This window comes from Hevea brasiliensis, chromosome 3, assembly GCF_030052815.1.
Source record: "Hevea brasiliensis isolate MT/VB/25A 57/8 chromosome 3, ASM3005281v1, whole genome shotgun sequence".
Lineage (NCBI taxonomy): Eukaryota > Viridiplantae > Streptophyta > Magnoliopsida > Malpighiales > Euphorbiaceae > Hevea > Hevea brasiliensis.
The window spans coordinates 1657566-1676648 of record NC_079495.1 but is presented as its reverse complement, the minus strand read 5'-3'; the positions used below and the strand labels follow the sequence as shown (position 1 = coordinate 1676648).

The 19083-nt window shown below is 33.6% G+C and overlaps 1 protein-coding gene across 1 annotated transcript; it reads right to left on the bottom strand.

Moving 5' to 3' along the window:
- Positions 1-3713: 3713 nt before the first annotated feature.
- LOC110666238 (uncharacterized) lies at positions 3714-17867 on the bottom strand. Its single transcript, XM_058143586.1, has 5 exons — positions 17677-17867; positions 16290-16448; positions 4976-5063; positions 4265-4331; positions 3714-4173 (listed from the first exon to the last, which is right to left on the bottom strand). The coding sequence occupies exons 2-5, from the start codon at positions 16414-16416 to the stop codon at positions 4120-4122; spliced, it is 336 nt and encodes a 111-aa protein (XP_057999569.1). The 5' UTR covers positions 16417-16448; positions 17677-17867; the 3' UTR covers positions 3714-4119.
- Positions 17868-19083: the final 1216 nt, after the last annotated feature.

Genomic DNA, 19083 nt, shown 5'->3' with positions numbered 1-19083 from the left:
ATCTATGTTCCATTCATAGACAGTAGAGGCATTGAATTTAGACTGGGTTAGGATTTCAGATATATTTTCTATGCCTAAGTCTGGAGCTGTTATTGGAAGGGGTGTTGTTACCCGCGGCCAATAAAGTCTGTTGATTTGTAAGGGTTTTGAAGACTGAATTTCTTCAGTTTGGATGGGCTGGTTTTCCTGGCTTTGGATATCTGAATCTGAATCTTCCTCAATTATATTGACACTCCTTTGGGAAGTTTGAGGTGTTTCAGGTGCTACTGGAGTAGAAGTCGAAGCTTCTAGCCTAGTTTTCATGTCTCTCAAAGCCTGAATGAACTCAGAATTGTTGTTATTTTGTAAATCTTTTTGACTATTTTTTGAAACTTGGAATGGTTTGAAAATTGGGTTTTTCAATTTTGTATCCGGCTTTGTTTCAACTTGGGAAACTGTAGCCTGTTGGTTTTGTTCCATTTTTTGTAATTGCTTACCAATGGTATGCAAATGGGCATTTGTAAAGTTATTCTGTAAAACAATGTTTTTTATATTCACAGAATCACTTTCATTTGGAATTTTGTAAGGGGCTGCTTCTACTGTTTGTTCCAAGTGGGGAATTTTTACTATCCTAAGAGGAGGATGTTCAGACTGTATTTTTCTACCATCTGAAATTTCCCATTCAGGAACTTTGTTTCTAACAGAATGTGATTAATGATCGCTTTTCTTTCGCTTGCTTAGCGCATATTTTTTCTTCTGCTTTCTTTAGAAGATCTTTTAGAGCTGCAATGAACTCTGATCGATTATCTTCTGGCTCCTGTTGTTTTGGTTTTGTAATTGGAGAAGGTTTTGAAACTGGAACTGATTTTTTGAAAGTTTTTGGAGTTTTTGAAAACGGATATGAAATGTTGTGCTCTTCAGCATACATCTCAAACCAATCAAAGAAAAGAATATGAACTCTGTGTTGGTGTACAAAGTCATAATATTTCTTTTGAATTTCTTCCCTTCGACCAGTGAAATTTTTGAAAAACCATATTTGCTTTTTATGATTTTTAGGAGAATAAAAATCATCATGCAAATATTGTCTGCTACTTCAAATTCTTTTTCAAGCACATTTAGTTCATGGTTTACATTTTCAGTAATGGTGAAAAGGTAGGAGAAGTAGGTTCGACTGCTTGGGTTTCATCCCGAATGCACTGCGTTTGTAAATTTGTATAAACCGGTGTGGAACATTTGTAGAGTAATTCACGTTTTGTAAAGTGGATCTAGGTATTTCTGAAGTAGAGAACCTAGAAGAGCTAGGTAAATCTGAGGTAGAATACCTAGGCTGTATATTTTGTATTTCAATTGGTTTTGTAATAGGCAAACTAATGACAGAAGGTATACGAGACACTCTTCCTATATCAACAGTACTGGATGTTGAGGAATCATCTGAAAACCTAAGGCTTCTGTTAAAGCTAAGGCTGACTCTTCCATCGTCATACTGGGTTACTTGCCTAAGTTGAACGTTTGGCTCAACTAATTTTGAAGATTCTGGTTCCACTGCACCTTCTAAAATCCATTCTTCTGGTAGGGTTATGTCCTTCCATTGGATAGATCTAGGGATTACAGTATTGGATTTTGTAAGATCAGTTTGTAAAAGCAAAGTTTATCCTCTTTTGCTTTGAAACTTATGTTTTGTTGCAAAAGCAGAAATCATAGCTTTGTAATGAATTTTGTAAATCAGTGCAAGAGGAATAGATCCTTCAAGCATTTTGTAATTGTGAGTTTTGATTTGTAAAACAAGAGATTTTGTAATGTTACTGTCACTTAAGGAAACAGTAAAATTTGGATAGCAATCAAAAGATATTGGTCCATTGCACAGGCTAGACTCGACTGAACTAAGCAAGGAGTCCTGGAAGTTTATGAACCTAGTATCTAAGAACTGCTAGAATTGAGATGTTCAACCCTTCTTTTGTAAGTGGTTTAATTTCGACTTGGACTAAACCTATGTGAATGTATTTGTATTGCTTTTCACGGTGTTTTTGTAAGGATTTTTGAGACAGAAGAGAAATCGTCTCAAAAGGTTTTGTAATCTGAAGATCTCTCTCTTCAGTTTTGATTGTGAAATCAGTTTTGAAAAAATTGAGTTTTGTAGTCTGATAGATTTGATCCTTTTGTACTTTTGGAATTTCCCAATTATCTATACATTTTTCAAAATTTTCGATTACTATTTCTTCACTATTAACTATCTTTCTCGACTCGGAGGACGAGGTAGAAGAGTTTGAAGAAGAAACTGTCCTACAGAAAATTGGATTCATACTTAAAGAATTTTACCAGGTTGATCTTTTGAGTTAAGTGAGGTAACCGCACCAGGAATCACTGCCCTAAAACGCCCTCTCGGCTAAACACGGGACTTACAACCCAGGCCTATTTACACCTCTAAAGAAGTTGTCTTATCACCTTAAGATCATCTTACCAACCTCTCAAAATGTTTAAATGTGAATCCGAACCTTAAATAGAACCTTTTCCCCCCCCAGGCTCTGATACCAAGGAGACCCATAGATCGAAAGGGGGATGAGCTAGGGAATATATATATATATATATATATATATATATATATATATATATATATATATATATATATATATTAATTATTTTTATAATAATTTAAAATAAAAATATTTAATAAAAATAATTATTAAATTTTTATTAAATATAAAAATAGTGATATATTTTTTTAATTATGATCAAAACATTTTTTTAACCTTCAAAAGTTAGAAAATGCAATGTTTTATAAATTACTCCCTCAACCTCTAAATACTAATATAAATATTATACTATTAAATAATATAAATAAGAGAAATAATATTTTAATTAAAATCAACATACAAAACAATACTTCAACTTCAAAAAATTATTGCTTTATATTATTGCCGAATAAAACCCCAATCAATTGTAACGAGTACAGATATTGTCAAAACTTTTACTTAATTCTATTAACTTCCACCTTTTATTTCTTAATAATGAGTATAAATGTCGTCTTAAATTGTTACTTAATTCCATCAACTTCCTCCTTATTGTATAAAATACAAGTTGTTCTCTCCACCTGATTGGAAGCAAAGGTTCAATGAAGCTAACAGGATTCTTATAAGCATATGATAACAACAACAAAAATCCATAGACTTGGACCACTCGGTAGAAAAGCCGACCCATGTAAGAATCCCCAAGCTCCTCTTCCCCAGCTCTTTCCTCGTTCTTCTTTTTAATCTTTTTTAAGGATGTCAACGGTTGCAGCATCTATATTCATAAAATCTATAGACGCTAAATTCTCACTATTCTTTTTAATCTCCCATGTAAGACTTAGACGCTAAATTCTCTTGTAAGTACTTTTGATGTACCAATAATAAAATCTATATTCATAACTATGGCTACTTAGGTGCAGGCCAGTGTAAGAAAATGACCCGTGTCCTGTTCATGTTGATGTGACCTGTAATTCTAATTATGTAATTTATGTTGTTGGCAAGTTCTGCTATTCCTATCACATATCATATGCCAGCAAGCAACTCTAAAGCAGCCATAAGGCTAAAGGTAAGAGGAAACGTTATTGTAGCCATAATCCAAAGATTTAACTGACTATTCTTGAAATGAAAAACAGTGAAAGAAAACGAGTGAGAAACATACAATGTAATGCGACAAAAATTAATGAATGGCACTTCCGCACATAGCAGGAAGTGCAGAGAAAAAGAAGGCAGTGACAACAAAAAACAGCCTAATCGTCATACAATTCTTCACATAATAAGTCCATATTAATCATCAATACTCAAACTTTTGCTATTGTGTCCTCTGTTCTCAAAAGCTACCATGCTTTGCCAGAATAACAGGAAGATGAAGATCAATAGAAAGACAGTTTGACTTCTGAAGTTTAGTTTAACATATGGACTATCATTAAATACCAACTGTAAAACGGCTAGCAAGATTCTAGATTTCAATAAACTCTACATTTCAAATGTTGTTTAGGAAATCAAGAACAAGAGAATCAATTATGTACCATTCAATCAATGTCCAGGGTAAACGTCAATGCAACCTATGGGTTTGTTTAATCTTCATTAATCAGCACAAACAAAACTGCGCAGCCAACATGACTAATTTCCCAATAATCTAGTCATAAAGGCCTTCTTCATGCCATATGTCAACTAAAAAGTCCACCATCTCCTGCACATTCAGCCAAATGAAAGGGCACATCAATGTTATCACACAAGTGATAACATATAAGAAAGCTGCTCAACAGTTCAAGGGAACTTACAGCTAATGGTATTGGCTGTTGAAAAGGCTCCGTAGAGCACAGCAGATCCTCATATGTTGTGGTCAAGCTGCAAAACAAGACTCCATGTTTATTTCCTGTTGGAACAAAAATGATAAAATCGTATACAGTTGACGCATGACATGAGCCACAAGCCTCCCACAACTTCTGAACATCAGCATTTTCTTTCCCTTCAATGGAAAGAAAAGGTTATGTATAAATAAGGTCATTTTAAACCAAAAAGATCATGTTACTGCTACAAATATCAACAATATACATATTAGCCAAAGAAAACCTTTATAGGAGAGGCAAAAGACAGCCATAAACCTCTGACTAAACTTCCCAAAATATCAGATCAAAATTCCTTTAACTAATGTACTCATTTCCTTCCCCTCCCCTCTTAGAAGAAAGATTGCCTAACAATTTCATTATCAGGGTACTCATAATACAAATGCATAAAAGTGAATACTGTAAGCATGCTTCAAGCACCACTAAACACTAATTTATGATGATTGACTAGAAAACAGAAGGCATGCTTCAAGCTTCCCATCAGTTAATCAGCTATTTGCTTATACGATAGTGAGAAAAGAAAACTGAAAGGAAATTAAACAGGCTGATTCCAACAATAAAGAAAAAGAAAATCTCAGCCAGAGAAACTGCAGACAACAATAAATCATGTATGGGCCAATGCACAATTTAACAAGTAATAGAAACCTCATAATCGGTTCTCGAAACATTCTCTGTGACTTTTGAGATGGATCACCCACCCACTGTTTTCGTCTCTCATGCCAAGCTACCTCAGCTGCATCATAAGGTCATCCTCATTATCTCAAAAAGCATTTGTGCATAGAATTTTAGACAACAGTTAGTATCCAAATGAAAAACAATGCAGTCTTTTTTGGCAAGCTTGTCTTTGGGAGGCAATAATTTGACACTGCAAGGAGAAAACACTCCATAGTAAATCAATTAAACATAAATTGATCTTTTATGCTATGCTAGAAGGTTCAAATCTCATACATGATTTATTCAGACCTCACCCATGACCACACAGTGATAACAGATAAAAGACATATAATGTCATACAACTCTAGCATCAAGAAATTACATGCCATTGCCAGAGGAAAATCACACCTTCAATAAACAGTTAAAAGTATCAGAAAGAAAGCTTTAACTTTCTTGCCTGAAAATATTTAGACCCCCAATTCATCTTTGACTGCCTGTGATGACTCAAACTTTAGATGCTAATTATGTTAAAAATAAGACCAAAACCAATTAACCCTCCAACTTTACCTCCAAAGTCGATTAGGACCTCATATTTCAATTTGGTTCAATAAGACCCTTATAAAGTTTGAAATTAAGCATAAAGCCCGATTATTTCCCTTATATTAGAGAACGTGGTGGCATGTGAAACACCAAAATATTAATATAGCATCCATTGTCTAAAACATGAATTAAAGGTTCGAAAATAAAACTCTATAAATTCTAAATATGAACCGTAAATTGGGAATTTTTATCTTTTTTGTACCTTTAATGCTTGTTTCAGACAACGAATATTATATTAGGCTAACATCTGTGTTTCATGTGCCAATCCTACTCTAATTTGAAGAAAATGCTCAATTGCTCAATTTCAAACTTTGTAAGGGCCTATTTGAGGGTCTAGTTTGTTAGTAGTATGCCCTAGAGCATATCATTTAATATGTATCTTGTACATATTTTTAATAATAAAAGGCATTTCCACTTTTCCGTTTACATAATATATTTATGTGTAATAGAAAAGGTCCATTGATATTTTGTTAGAAATATTATTCTTAAGTTGTTAAGAATATGAGTGACAATATTTCTAGCACAAAGTATCATAAATAGGTTCACAATCGAGGATACTTCATAATAAGGACATGACTTATCCAGAAAGATTGTATTCATGTTTGTTCCCAAGTTATTTATATGAGATATAAATAAGATGGAATGGTGAGTCTCATGCCATATAACAAACATGATAGGCACTTATAAATGATAAGTAGGCCGAACCAGTGACACTTATGACAAGCACATGGAGTTTACTCTTGTCAATGTTTTGTCATAAATCATATCAGTGCATATAATCTTTAGACCTGAGATAGCACAGTTATCTTGTATATAGGTAGTTTGAGTTTGATCTCGCTTTCATACTTGTACTATGTATGGGTATATGGGCATGTGTTGGCTCACTAGTTATATATGGAGGTAGGTGTTGATCAAGATGGAATCTGTTCCTCTAAGTAAATAGAGATAAAATCCTATGTTCATTTAATTGTTCTTGATGTTTCAAGTTCTGGCAGACAGATAGATTTATTCGTAAAAGAGTTTCGATGAGAAAATCTTTTAATCAAGAACTGAATTAAAAGAGAACATAATATTCATAGCAAATGGAGTTTGACATAAACCATGACTCGGCTTGAGTTGGGATTTTGTAATGAGAGATTTTAGTGCATGGTAACATATGATTATAGGTTCATTTAAGGTAAATCTTATTACTAATTGGGTGGCCATGGCATGCTATGCTAGGTGTTAACCATGGTCTATGAGATTCATAAAATGATTAAGAGAAATCATTTATGGTAAGAAAGAGTTCGATGATATTAAGAGTTGATATCATGTCTCATTGCCAATTAGTGATGAGCCTAGTAAGTCACACACATACACAAGTTATCACCTATTTAAATATGATTTAATTAATTAATTAAAGAGTTTAATTGATTAATTAAATAGATTTGGTTTGCAATAAAATTGCAAAGTCCCTAGCATGACTTGAAACCAAATCTAGATTATTGGATGTGTAGTATAAATTAAATTTATATTTAAAGTGTTTAAATATGAATTTAATTGATGAGAAATTAATTAATAGAGATTAATTAATTAATTTATATTTGATATAAATTAATTAGAAGAAGAAAATAATTATTTTGGGTTAAGAACTCAAAATTAAGACACAGGGGCATTTTGGTCATTTCACAGTGTGACACGTGGCACCATGAGATGGTGACACATGGCTTAACACATAAGCTTGCCAAATATTTTTAATCATGTAAGATGATTAAAATCAAGATTAAATATAGGTTTGACACTTGGCACAATGTGATTGGGTCACTTAAACCTAGAGCTAATCAAAAGGTGACATGTGGCTAGGGTTTAATGTGTTAACCTAGCTATTTAAGTGTGGTTATAAATGGAAAACATAACCAGCAGCCTCTCCTCTCAATTGTCACGCCACTTTGAGCCTCTCCAGCCATTCTTCTTCATCTCTCATCAATTCAAAGAGATTAGCCATCAATCTCTTGAATTAAGAACACTATAAATTGTTTCTAGTGTCCTGTTTACATCTTTAATCTCTTAAAAGGCAGAACTTGATTTTCTAATTAATAGAAAAAGCTTTTAGAAGCTATTCAAGGGCTGCCATAGGTGTTCTTGGTGTGGACAAGCTAGAGGGACAACATCTGGTGTCCTGAAGATGAATTTCAAAGGCGCAGACACGCTGCAGCACATCAAGAGGTTAGTGTAATCGTTCTTGATTTAATCTAGGGTTCTAAAATTAATCTGATTAATTTTAAAATCTTAAATGGCAAATACAGATCCAAAAACATATTAAAAGAGTTTTAATATGTTGTTTATTATTGAAATCAAATAGATAAAAATAAATCTTGCATGGTGCATGTGACCCTAGGTGAAAATTTTTGAATTCAATGGTATAATTTTGTGTTTTTCACGCTTCCGTTCCTTCAATTGGTATCAGAGCCACTATATTTGCCATTTAGATTGTTGATTATATAATTTAATTGTGTGTTTGATCATGAGATCAAGAGATTCATTGCTGGTTGGATCATGAGATGTGGCGTCACACATGGAGAAGCCACCATTGGTGGCGGCAACAATGGTTCCATGGGTGATTCAAGGTTTGGCTTTTAATTCTGCAATTGTTGTATGATCTAAGGCCTATTCTTTGACTAATTAAAGTGTTTAATTAGTTGTTTTAATCACACAATTAAATTATGATTCAAATCAGAATTTTAAAAAATGTTTGAATGTGATTCAAATCTGAATTTTAAAAGTTGTTTGAATGAGATTCAAATCTGAATTTTTAAAGTTGTTTGAATCATATTTAAATCTAATTTTTTAAAATTGATTCAATAAAATTCAGATCTGATTTTTTAAAAAATATTTGAATGTGATTCAAATCTGATTTTTTAAAAAATGTTTGAATGTGATTCAAATCTGAATTTTTGAAGTTGTTTGAATGTGATTCAAATCTGAATTTTTAAATTTGTTTGAATGAGATTCAAATCTGAATTTTTAAATTTATTTGAATCATATTCAAATCTGAATTTTTAAGTTGAATATGAGATATTCAATTTAATTTAAGAATATATGTTTTATTTAATTGTTAAATAGTGATATGCATGATGGATGATCATGGACTATAAAATACCAATGTGATTGGATTTATTTCTTTTATGTTTCTTTGGGATTGTAAATTAATTAATTTATTTTAATTTATTTTGGGCATGTATTATTAAGTTTGTAATATTTTTTGGGTTGTAATTTCATTTATTTAAGTTCTTGTAAATTCGCCTTGGTATGCCAAGGATTACTATGTAATATTGGATTGCAAGAAGTTCAAGGAGGTCAAGAGCATTGGTGGGACCAGTGGGAGGAATTCAATATCAAGTGTTGATTATGTACTCCTTCAGCAACTCTTGTAAAATGAATGAATGAAATGCACCTAGGAATGCCCTGATTCAATTCTTGGTGGCTCAGAATTGAATCCCTTAGAAAGTCCATGATCATACCATATTTACTGCTTATCCATGAATGCATGAGATGTATGGGAATGTATGCAATTATATGATATATGCATGCTAAATGGATAATGTGCAAAGTGAGACCTTAATAGTAATTAGGATGGCTATAAAATCTTCCAAACAAATGATTAAGTTGGAAATGCTATAATTAAAGTAATTATAACATAAGCCCTCCATTTGGGCAATTATTTTAAGAAATTTTAAATAGTTGCATGAGATGCAATTAATTTAAGAGATTTTCTTAAGAATATCATGAGATGCTGTAAATATGTAAATGGTTTGGTGGCCAATATTGGATGTACCTGAGGACATTAAAATTATTTGCATAATTACTGGCTCAATGGGATCAACTTAACTAATGCAAGATAAGTCAATATTGGATGTACCTGAGATTTTGAGCATTAGGGGCTAGCAAATGGATTGAACCTCACATGAGATGTGATGGGCAAGGAGTTGCTCACTTATAGTTTATTGTAATTCCAATAATGGATGTACCTGAGGATGATCAATAGAATTATAAGAATTCAATCACCCACTAGAAATCCATCCAACTAGGATTTCCGTTTTCTACTTTGGAAGTGTAGGATTCGCTAAGTTAGTGGGAGGACCAATTTGATTAAAAGACCATAATCATTTTGGTTAATTACATGATACATTTACTAATTAATCTGGTTATTTTCTGCAGTTAATTTTCTGATAAAAATGAGCACAAAACAACCACCACCATCCAATATCCTTGCAAGCATACTTGATCACAACAGGTTGACAGACCTAATCATCTGATTGGCTAAGAAATTTGAAACTTGTCTCAACCTTGAACATTTAGGATATGTTCTAGATTCAAATGTTCTGGTCCCTTACCTCCAGAGGCCACACAAGAGGAACATGATACTTTGGACAAGTGGAAGGAGCATGATATGAGAGCTAAGTGTTACATGCTTGCTTCCATGAGTAATGAGTTACAGAAGCAACATGAGAACATGCAGAGTGCTAGTGAGATCCTCCTTCACCTACAAGAGTTGTATGGTGAGCACAGCAGGAATGCTAGGTATGAGATATCTAGACAGCTATTCCGCATCGGGATGTCCGAGGGATGTAATGTTGGGGATCATGTCCACAAGATGATTCGGCTGATTGAGCGGTTGGAACATCTTGACTTCAACATGGATTTCCAACTACAAACGGATTTGATCCTTGATCCTTCCTCGAGTCTTTTGGGAATTTTGTGACAAATTTCCATATGACTAAACAGAATGCACCTTAGCTGAATTACTCAACATGCTGGTTATTGCCCAAAAGAATATGCCAGCAATAAAGGAAAAGAGGTAGCTTTGTTGCATCTTCTTCACTGGAAAGTCCAACAAGAAGAAGGGCAATAAGAAAAAGAAACCTCGATTCTGGTCCTTCCAAGAAAATAGCTAAGCAGAAAAGGAAGACTAAAGTCGATGAAGGCAAAGGAAAGTGTTTCCACCGCCAAAAGGATGGGCATTGGAAAAGGAACCGCCTGCAGTATCTTGCTTCTCTGAAGGACAAGAAGGATACACCTTCGGAAGGTATGTCCATATCTTGTTATTTAGATTCGATGATACTCATAGTTCATCTACGACTTGGGTTTTAGATATCGGTGCAGTTCTCACATTTCTAATGATATGCGGGAACTAGCAAACAAGAGTACTTGCGTTCTCAAGATATTAGAGTCCGGATTGGCAATGGCTCAACTGTTGAAGCTTTAGCCATAGGATCTAAATCTTTTTACATGTTTGGACATGTTTTGTGTTTGGATAATATTTTATATGTACCTGATGCTTTTAAGAACATCATTTCAATATCTAGTTTGACTAGAAATGGCTATGAATTTCAGTTCACAGATGATGTTTGTAATATTTATTTTGGAAATAAATATGTTGGTTCGGGTTATATGAATGATGGTCTTTATTATTTAGATAATAATGACAAACACAAATTGAATGCAAGTGATCTAAAAGAATACAATGCCATGGTGAAAACCAACTCAAGTTCAAAATATATTTGGCACTTAAGGTTATGTCATGTTGCAGAAGATAGGATTGCAAAATTGGAGAAAATGGGGATTCTATCCTCATTGGGCTCTGAGCCTACTCCAACTTGTGAATCTTGCCTTCAAGGCAAAATGACTAGATCACCCTTTGTTGGACAAGGGCTAAGAGCTGAAAATATTTTGGAACTAATACATAGTGATGTATGTGGTCCGTTTAAAGAAATGGCTAGAGGGGGCTTTCATTATTTTATTACCTTTACTGATGATAAATCAAGGTTTGGGTATTTGTATTTGATGAAATACAAACATGAATCCTTTGAAAAGTTCAAAGAATTTAAATCTGAAGTAGAAAATCAAACAGGAAAAAATATTAAAGCTCTTCGATCAGATCGTGGAGGTGAATATTTGAGTACTGAATTTTATGAATACTTGAGAGAGCATGGCATTGTTTCTCAGCTGACTCCTCCAGGAACACCACAGCTGAATGGTGTATCTGAAAGGAGAAATCGTACCCTATTGGATATGGTACGTAGTATGATGAGCTATACTAATATGTCAATCTCCTTTTGGGGATTTGCATTAGAATCAGCTTTATATATTCTGAATAGGATTCCATCAAAATCAGTTTCTTCCACACCTTATGAGATATGGCATGGAAGAAAACCAAGTCTTAAGCATGTTAAGATTTGGGGTTGTCCAGCTTATATCAAAAAGCTGAACACTGATAAATTAGAGACCAGATCAGAAAAAGGTCGATTTGTTGGATATCCAAAAGATAGTTTTGGATATTATTTTTATTTGCCTACTTCACAAAAGGTTGTGATAAGTAGAGATGCCACATTTCTTGAACAACAGTTTGTTCAAGAAGGAGGCAAAGGAAGGCAAATAGAGTTAGAATTGGGGAATTCTGACCAACCAATGCATCGATGGATATAGATCCATCTAGTCAACCTATACCCATTGATGAAACATCTACACTGTTCCTCGTAGAACAACTGTGGGTATCTCACCCTCCAGTGAGATATGGTTTTCTTCATGAAGAAGAACAAGAGTTGTCTACTCATGAAGAAGAACAAGAGTTGTCTACTCATGAAGAAGTAGATCATGGAGATGATCCACTTACCTATGAAGAAGCTATATCAGATATAGACTCTTCAAAATGGATTGATGCTATGAAATCGAGATTGATTCCATGTATAAGAATCAAGTTTGGGATCTTGTTGACCCACTGAAGGTATTGTACCTATAGGGAACAAATGGGTTTTCAAGAAGAAAATTGGTTACGATGGAAAGGTAGAGACCTATAAGGCAAGGCTAGTAGCGAAGGGTTTCGCCAAAGGCAAGGAATAGACTATGAGGAGACTTTCTACTTTGTTGTCATGCTTAAATCAATTAGGATTTTATTAGCAATAGTGCATACTATGATTATGAGATTTGGCGGATGGATGTCAAAGCGACTTTTCTCAATGGATACATTGAAGAAAACATTTTCATGGAACAACCTAGGGGATTTGAATCCCAAGATGGTTCCAAAGTATGCAAGCTAAAGCGATCCATTTATGGGTTGAAACAAGCTTCGAGGAGTTGGAACATCCGTTTTGATGAAGCCATTAAATCTTTTGGTTTTATCAAAAATGAGGATGAGCCATGTGTATATAAGAAGGTTAGTGACAGTGCTATCACTTTCCTTGTCTTATATGTGATGACATACTATTGATGGGTAATGATACAGGTATGTTGACGACTATAAAGGTATGGTTGTCAAATACATTCTCCATGAAAGACTTAGGGGAGGCAACCTATATTCTTGGGATTCGCATCTATAGAGATAGAGCGAAAAGAATAATTGGTTTATCCCAAAGTCTATACTTGGAAAAGGTGTTAAAAAGGTTTAACATGCTTAATTCCAAGAGAGGATTGTTACCAGTGAGACATGGTATCCACCTTTCTAAAGAGATGTCTCCAAAGACACCTGAAGAAAGAGATAAGATAGCCAGGATTCCATATGCTTCGGCTATTGGAAGTTTAATGTATGCAATGTTGTGTACTAGGCCGGATATCGCATATCTCGTTAGTTTGACTAGCGGTATCAATCCAATCCAGTTTGGAACATCGATAGTCACAAGAATATCCTTAAGTACTTGAGAAGAACTAAGGATTTATTCTTGATTTATGGAGGTGGAGACTTGCAATTGGATGGTTATATCGATTCGATTTCCAATCGGATATCGATGATAGAAAGTCTACCTCTGGATATGTGTTCATTTGTAATGGAGGTGCGATCGGTTGGAAGAGTTCCAAACAGAGCACGCATTGCAGATTCCACTCGAGGTCGAGTATATTCTCGCATCGATGTCGCAAAGGAAGTCTGTTTGGATAAAGAAGTTCGTGATGTAACTTACATGAGTTCCTTCCATTGAGTCAACGGTTCCATTACACCGTGACAACAATGGAGCGATCATACAGCTAAGGAACCAAGGTCTCACGTAAATCCAAACACATAGAAAGGCGCTACCACATTATCGGAGAAATAGTTGGGCGGCGATGTAGCCATGCAGAAAATAGCATCGGTGAAAATCCAGTGATCCATTCACTAAGCCTATGTCACGACTCAGTTAGACCGACATCTTGAGAAGATAGGTCTAAGATATTGTAATGAATGGCTCTAGTGCTAGTGGGAGATTGTTAGTAGTATGCCCTAGAGCATATCATTTAGTATGTATCTTGTACATATTTTTAATAATAAAAGGCATTTCCACTTTTCCGTTTACATAATATATTTATGTGTAATAGAAAAGGTCCATTGATATTTTGTTAGAAATATTATTCTTAAGTTGTTAAGAATATGAGTGACAATATTTCTAGCACAAAGTATCATAAATAGGTTCACAATCGAGGATACTTCATAATAAGGACATGACTTATCCGGAAAGATTGTATTCATGTTTGTTCCCAAGTTATTTATATGAGATATAAATAAGATGGAATGGTGAGTCTCATGCCATATAACAAACATGATAGGCACTTATAAATGATAAGTAGGCGAACCGGTGACACTTATGACAAGCACATGGAGTTTACTCTTGTCAATGTTTTGTCATAAATCATATCGATGCATATAATCTTTAGACACGAGATAGCACAGTTATCTTGTATATAGGTAGTTTGAGTTTGATACTGCTTTCATACTTGTACTATGTATGGGTATATGGGCATGTGTTGGCTCCTGCTAGTTATATATGGAGGTAGGTGTTGATCAAGATGGAATCTGTTCCTCTAAGTAAATAGAGATAAAATCCTATGTTCATTTAATTGTTCTTGATGTTTCAAGTTCTGGCAGACAGATAGATTTATTCGTAAAAGAGTTTACGATGAGAAAAATCTTTTAATCAAGAACTGAATTAAAAGAGAACATAATATTCATAGCAAATGGAGTTTGACATAAACCATGACTCCAAATTTGAGTTGGGATTTTGTAACAGAGAGATTTTAGTGCATGGTAACATATGATTATAGGTTCATTTAAGGTAAATCTTATTACTAATTGGGTGGCCATGGCATGCTATGCTAGGTGTTAACCATGGTCTATGAGATTCATAAAATGATTTAGAGAAATCATTTATGGTAAGAAAGAGATCTGATGATATTAAGAGTTGATATCAATTCTCAATGCCAATTAGTGAAGAGCCTAGTAAGTCACACACATACACAAGTTATCACCTATTTAAATATTATTTAATTAATTAATTAAAGAGATTAATTGATTAAGTAAATAGATTTGGTTTGCAATAAAATTGCAAAGTCCTAGCATGACTTGAAACCAAATCTAGATTATTGGATGTGTAGTATAAATTAAATTTATATTTAAAGTGTTTAAATATGAATTTAATTGATGAGAAATTAATTAATAGAGATTAATTAATTAATTTATATTTGATATAAATTAATTAGAAGAAGAAAATAATTATTTTGGGTTAAGAACTCAAAATTAAGACACAGGGGCATTTTGGTCATTTCACAGTGTGACACGTGGCACCATGAGATGGTGACACATGGCTTAACACATAAGCTTGCCAAATATTTTTTAATCATGTAAGATGATTAAAATCAAGATTAAATATAGGTTTGACACTTGGCACAATGTGATTGGGTCACTTAAACCTAGAGCTAATCAAAAGGTGACATGTGGCTAGGGTTTAATGTGTTAACCTAGCTATTTAAGTGTGGTTATAAATGGAAAACATAACCAGCAGCCTCTCCTCTCAATTGTCACGCCACTTTGAGCCTCTCCAGCCATTCTTCTTCATCTCTCATCAATTCAAAGAGATTAGCCATCAATCTCTTGAATTAAGAACACTATAAATTGTTTCTAGTATCCTGTTTACATCTTTAATCTCTTAAAAGGCAGAACTTGATTTTCTAATTAATAGAAAAAGCTTTTAGAAGCTATTCAAGGGCTGCCATAGGTGTTCTTGGTGTGGACAAGCTAGAGGGACAACATCTGGTGTCCTGAAGATGAATTTCAAAGGCGCAGACACGCTGCAGCACATCAAGAGGTTAGTGTAATCGTTCTTGATTTAATCTAGGGTTCTAAAATTAATCTGATTAATTTTAAAATCTTAAATGGCAAATACAGATCCAAAAACATATTAAAAGAGTTTTAATATGTTGTTTATTATTGAAATCAAATAGATAAAAATAAATCTTGCATGGTGCATGTGACCCTAGGTGAAAATTTTTGAATTCAATGGTATAATTTTGTGTTTTTCACGCTTCCGTTCCTTCATAGTTAACTTTAATGATACAGATGGGGGCCCTAATTTGGACTTTAAACCTAAAAATAACAATTTAACTGTATGTAATCAGCCACCAATTATACTATCATGCCACTATTATCAAAACCTAAGTTTTGCTTAAATTTAAGTGGAATCAAACATCAGCCATTAGTCATACCCACTCCAACATTTCTAGGAGTTAGATGCTCAACTTGGTGAAAGTTTGACCAAAATTCTTTGAAAACTTACTTTACAGAATGGTTTACAATCCTTAAAAATATTATTAACACATGATTAGTTGTGATGCTGGACAAGTAACAATGGCGTGGACAGCAACTTTTTGGATTTCACAACACAAACAAACTTCCTTAGACAATGTACATCTACATGAAGAGACATACCATGGTTAACAAACACATCTTTCTCGGAAGAATTCTCTTTGCTGGAGTTATTTGAACCTCTCAAATGCCCATTCTCATGGGAACGTGAATTGCTTTCATTGATCTCCATCGTTTCCACTCTGGACATTGCAGACAACCATCGCCTTTTTAACCACTATTCTGCACAAATCATAAAATAAAGCACCACCACATAAGATACAAATCAAAAACATCACAGGCTAAACATGAATGTATGATTAAGTGAAAAGATGGAAATACAAGAATTTAATTCCATTAGAAGAAAAAGTAATTTTAAACAAAAGTTAAAGATTGGAAATTGACAAAAATTTTTCCTTGAAGACCATAAATTATATGTTATGTGCTTAACTCAACTCAACTAAACATTTATCCCAAAAATTTGGAGTCGGAAGCTTTTGCAAAACGCCTTAGTTTGGCAGCTTTTGTGATGCGTCCCACATTGGCTCTGCAGGGAGGTCTTGAGTATTATATATATGGGTTTGCAAACCTCCCCTTTGAGCTAGCTTTTGAGGTGTAGTTAAGCAGGTTCATATCATTTTGGAATTCAGAAGGAGCCCACATCATCTACCTCGACAATTTTTTTATTCACTTGTAAAATCCACACATCAACATGGACTCATGATCTAAACCCATCAGATATAATTGAAACAAAATCAATCACTATAAAACAAATTGATGAACATAATTAAAAATATAATACAACTTCAAAAAAAAAAAAAAAGGTTCAAAGTTCAAAATTTAGTCCCTAAAATCATCTCAGGCATTTGTAGTAACCAAACAAACGCACACTTCGCTTTTAAACTCAGGGACAAGTTTCTGAAGAGGGAGGAGGAAAAAAAAAGAGTTTTGTCATTGCAAGTCCCCACAAGCTATACGTAATTATCCTCCATCCAAGGATCTCAGCATCGATGACTCTACTGGGCAAACTATACAATAATCTATTAATATACAAAGTTAAGAGATTGAAGCCAATTCCATAAAACCAGAGACTAAAAACTTTCGACCCATAACCTCACCACAAGGTCCAAACAAAGCATTGATTTTTCGATCAAACAGTGTTTGAGCTAGAGCAAACCATCAATTAAATTAACCAAAACAGAGAAACCAAATTATCAAATCAACCAATAAAGTCACAATAAGCAGCTCAAAACTCACTCTTCAAACTTCTTCAATTCACTTGCACAAGACCAACCATTAACATGAAAATACACGTATACCCAATCGATGGATAAAAACGAGGGAAAACCAGTATAATTCACATGATTGGCATTGAATTTTAAAGATCAATTAAAAAAAAAAAAAACCACCTAAACAACAATAACCCATGTCGAATTTTTTTTACCAGAGAGAGACGAGAGAAGAAAGGTACCTTCTTTTCGACTAGGAACCGTCTGGAACAGTGGCAAGGAGGGTTTTGAAAGTGAGGTTTTCGCCCGAAGAGAGCACTTACTTTGGCCGTTCGCTCAGTCTTTAGCCGTCTCAAGTGTAATAAGAAGATTCGAGAATTTAGCCAGAATGGAAATGCGAAAATTAAAAGGAGGCAAAAAGTAATAGATTCTCCACTGGGGGAAGGATTTTGGATCTTATGTGCTCTGAAGGTCCAATCTATGTGGCGAAACCAGTTCGCTACACGTGGCTATATATCAGTCGATTGATTAGGATAACTGGCTCCACACAAGGCCCTTGATAAAGAAAAATTTTATTAAATGCATCTAGAATTAAAAAAATAAAAATAATGAACTTATATTTTTCTAAATTTTAATTTTAATTTCAATTTTAATTTATTTTATTTTATTAATTCTGAACTCGAATTAGACCATGACCATATCTAAACTGAGATCCTAAACGCAATATAAAAAAAAAAACTACAATTTTTCATAATCAAATTTAGAAAAAGCCTGGAAATGGAAAAGGCTTCAGACTTCTCAGGATTAGGCCTTCTGGGTCTTTATATGTGCATGATGTGAGGCTACCAGCCCATTACCTCCTGGGACTCGCGGCCCTTTGTAGGCTAGCCCAACTACTAGAAATGATTTAGTTTAATTGTCTTTGAGTTTATTGATTTGGGCCAAAATTTTTTGAACTAATTGGGTCTGGCCTGGGCATTATAATTAATATTAAAAAGTGATAAGGGCTATCCGTAAGTATATATCTAATATTAAATTTGGCTTAGCACTTGCATATAGCACAGTAACGTTAGTACAGCATCAACATGTGTTGCCATGAGGACTCATAAAATTTAAGAGGCTGAGATTGAAATATTTGCATTAAGAATAAAAAAAATAAAAGGATTTATAAATCATAAACCTAATTATTAAAAATAAATTGATTTACGCTCAAAGTTTTTTCTAAATATTATTTAGATTAGTTGGATTCTGAGTGCTACATATTACAGTATAAGAATTTTTATCAATGAATTTTTTTCTTTCATAATCTTATAAAAAATCTTTTAGTAATTTCATTTACTAACAGATTACAAATAAATTTCTTCAGTTACACTAAGTGTTTGTTTGGTATTGCTTTTAAAAGTCTAAAACTATTTTTCTGAATAAAAGTATCATTTTAGATGCTATTAAAAAATATATTTTCAAAAAAGTAATTTTATTATTTTAGTATTGTTATGATTAAAATTTATCAAATTTAATTTTAAATTATTTTTTAATACTCTCTAACTAGTATATATAAAAAAGTAATTTTTTCAACGATAATATCAAACAGACCCTAAATCTCGTTAGTAATCAACTCAAAGTATATGACTTCATATAATACGCCTCAA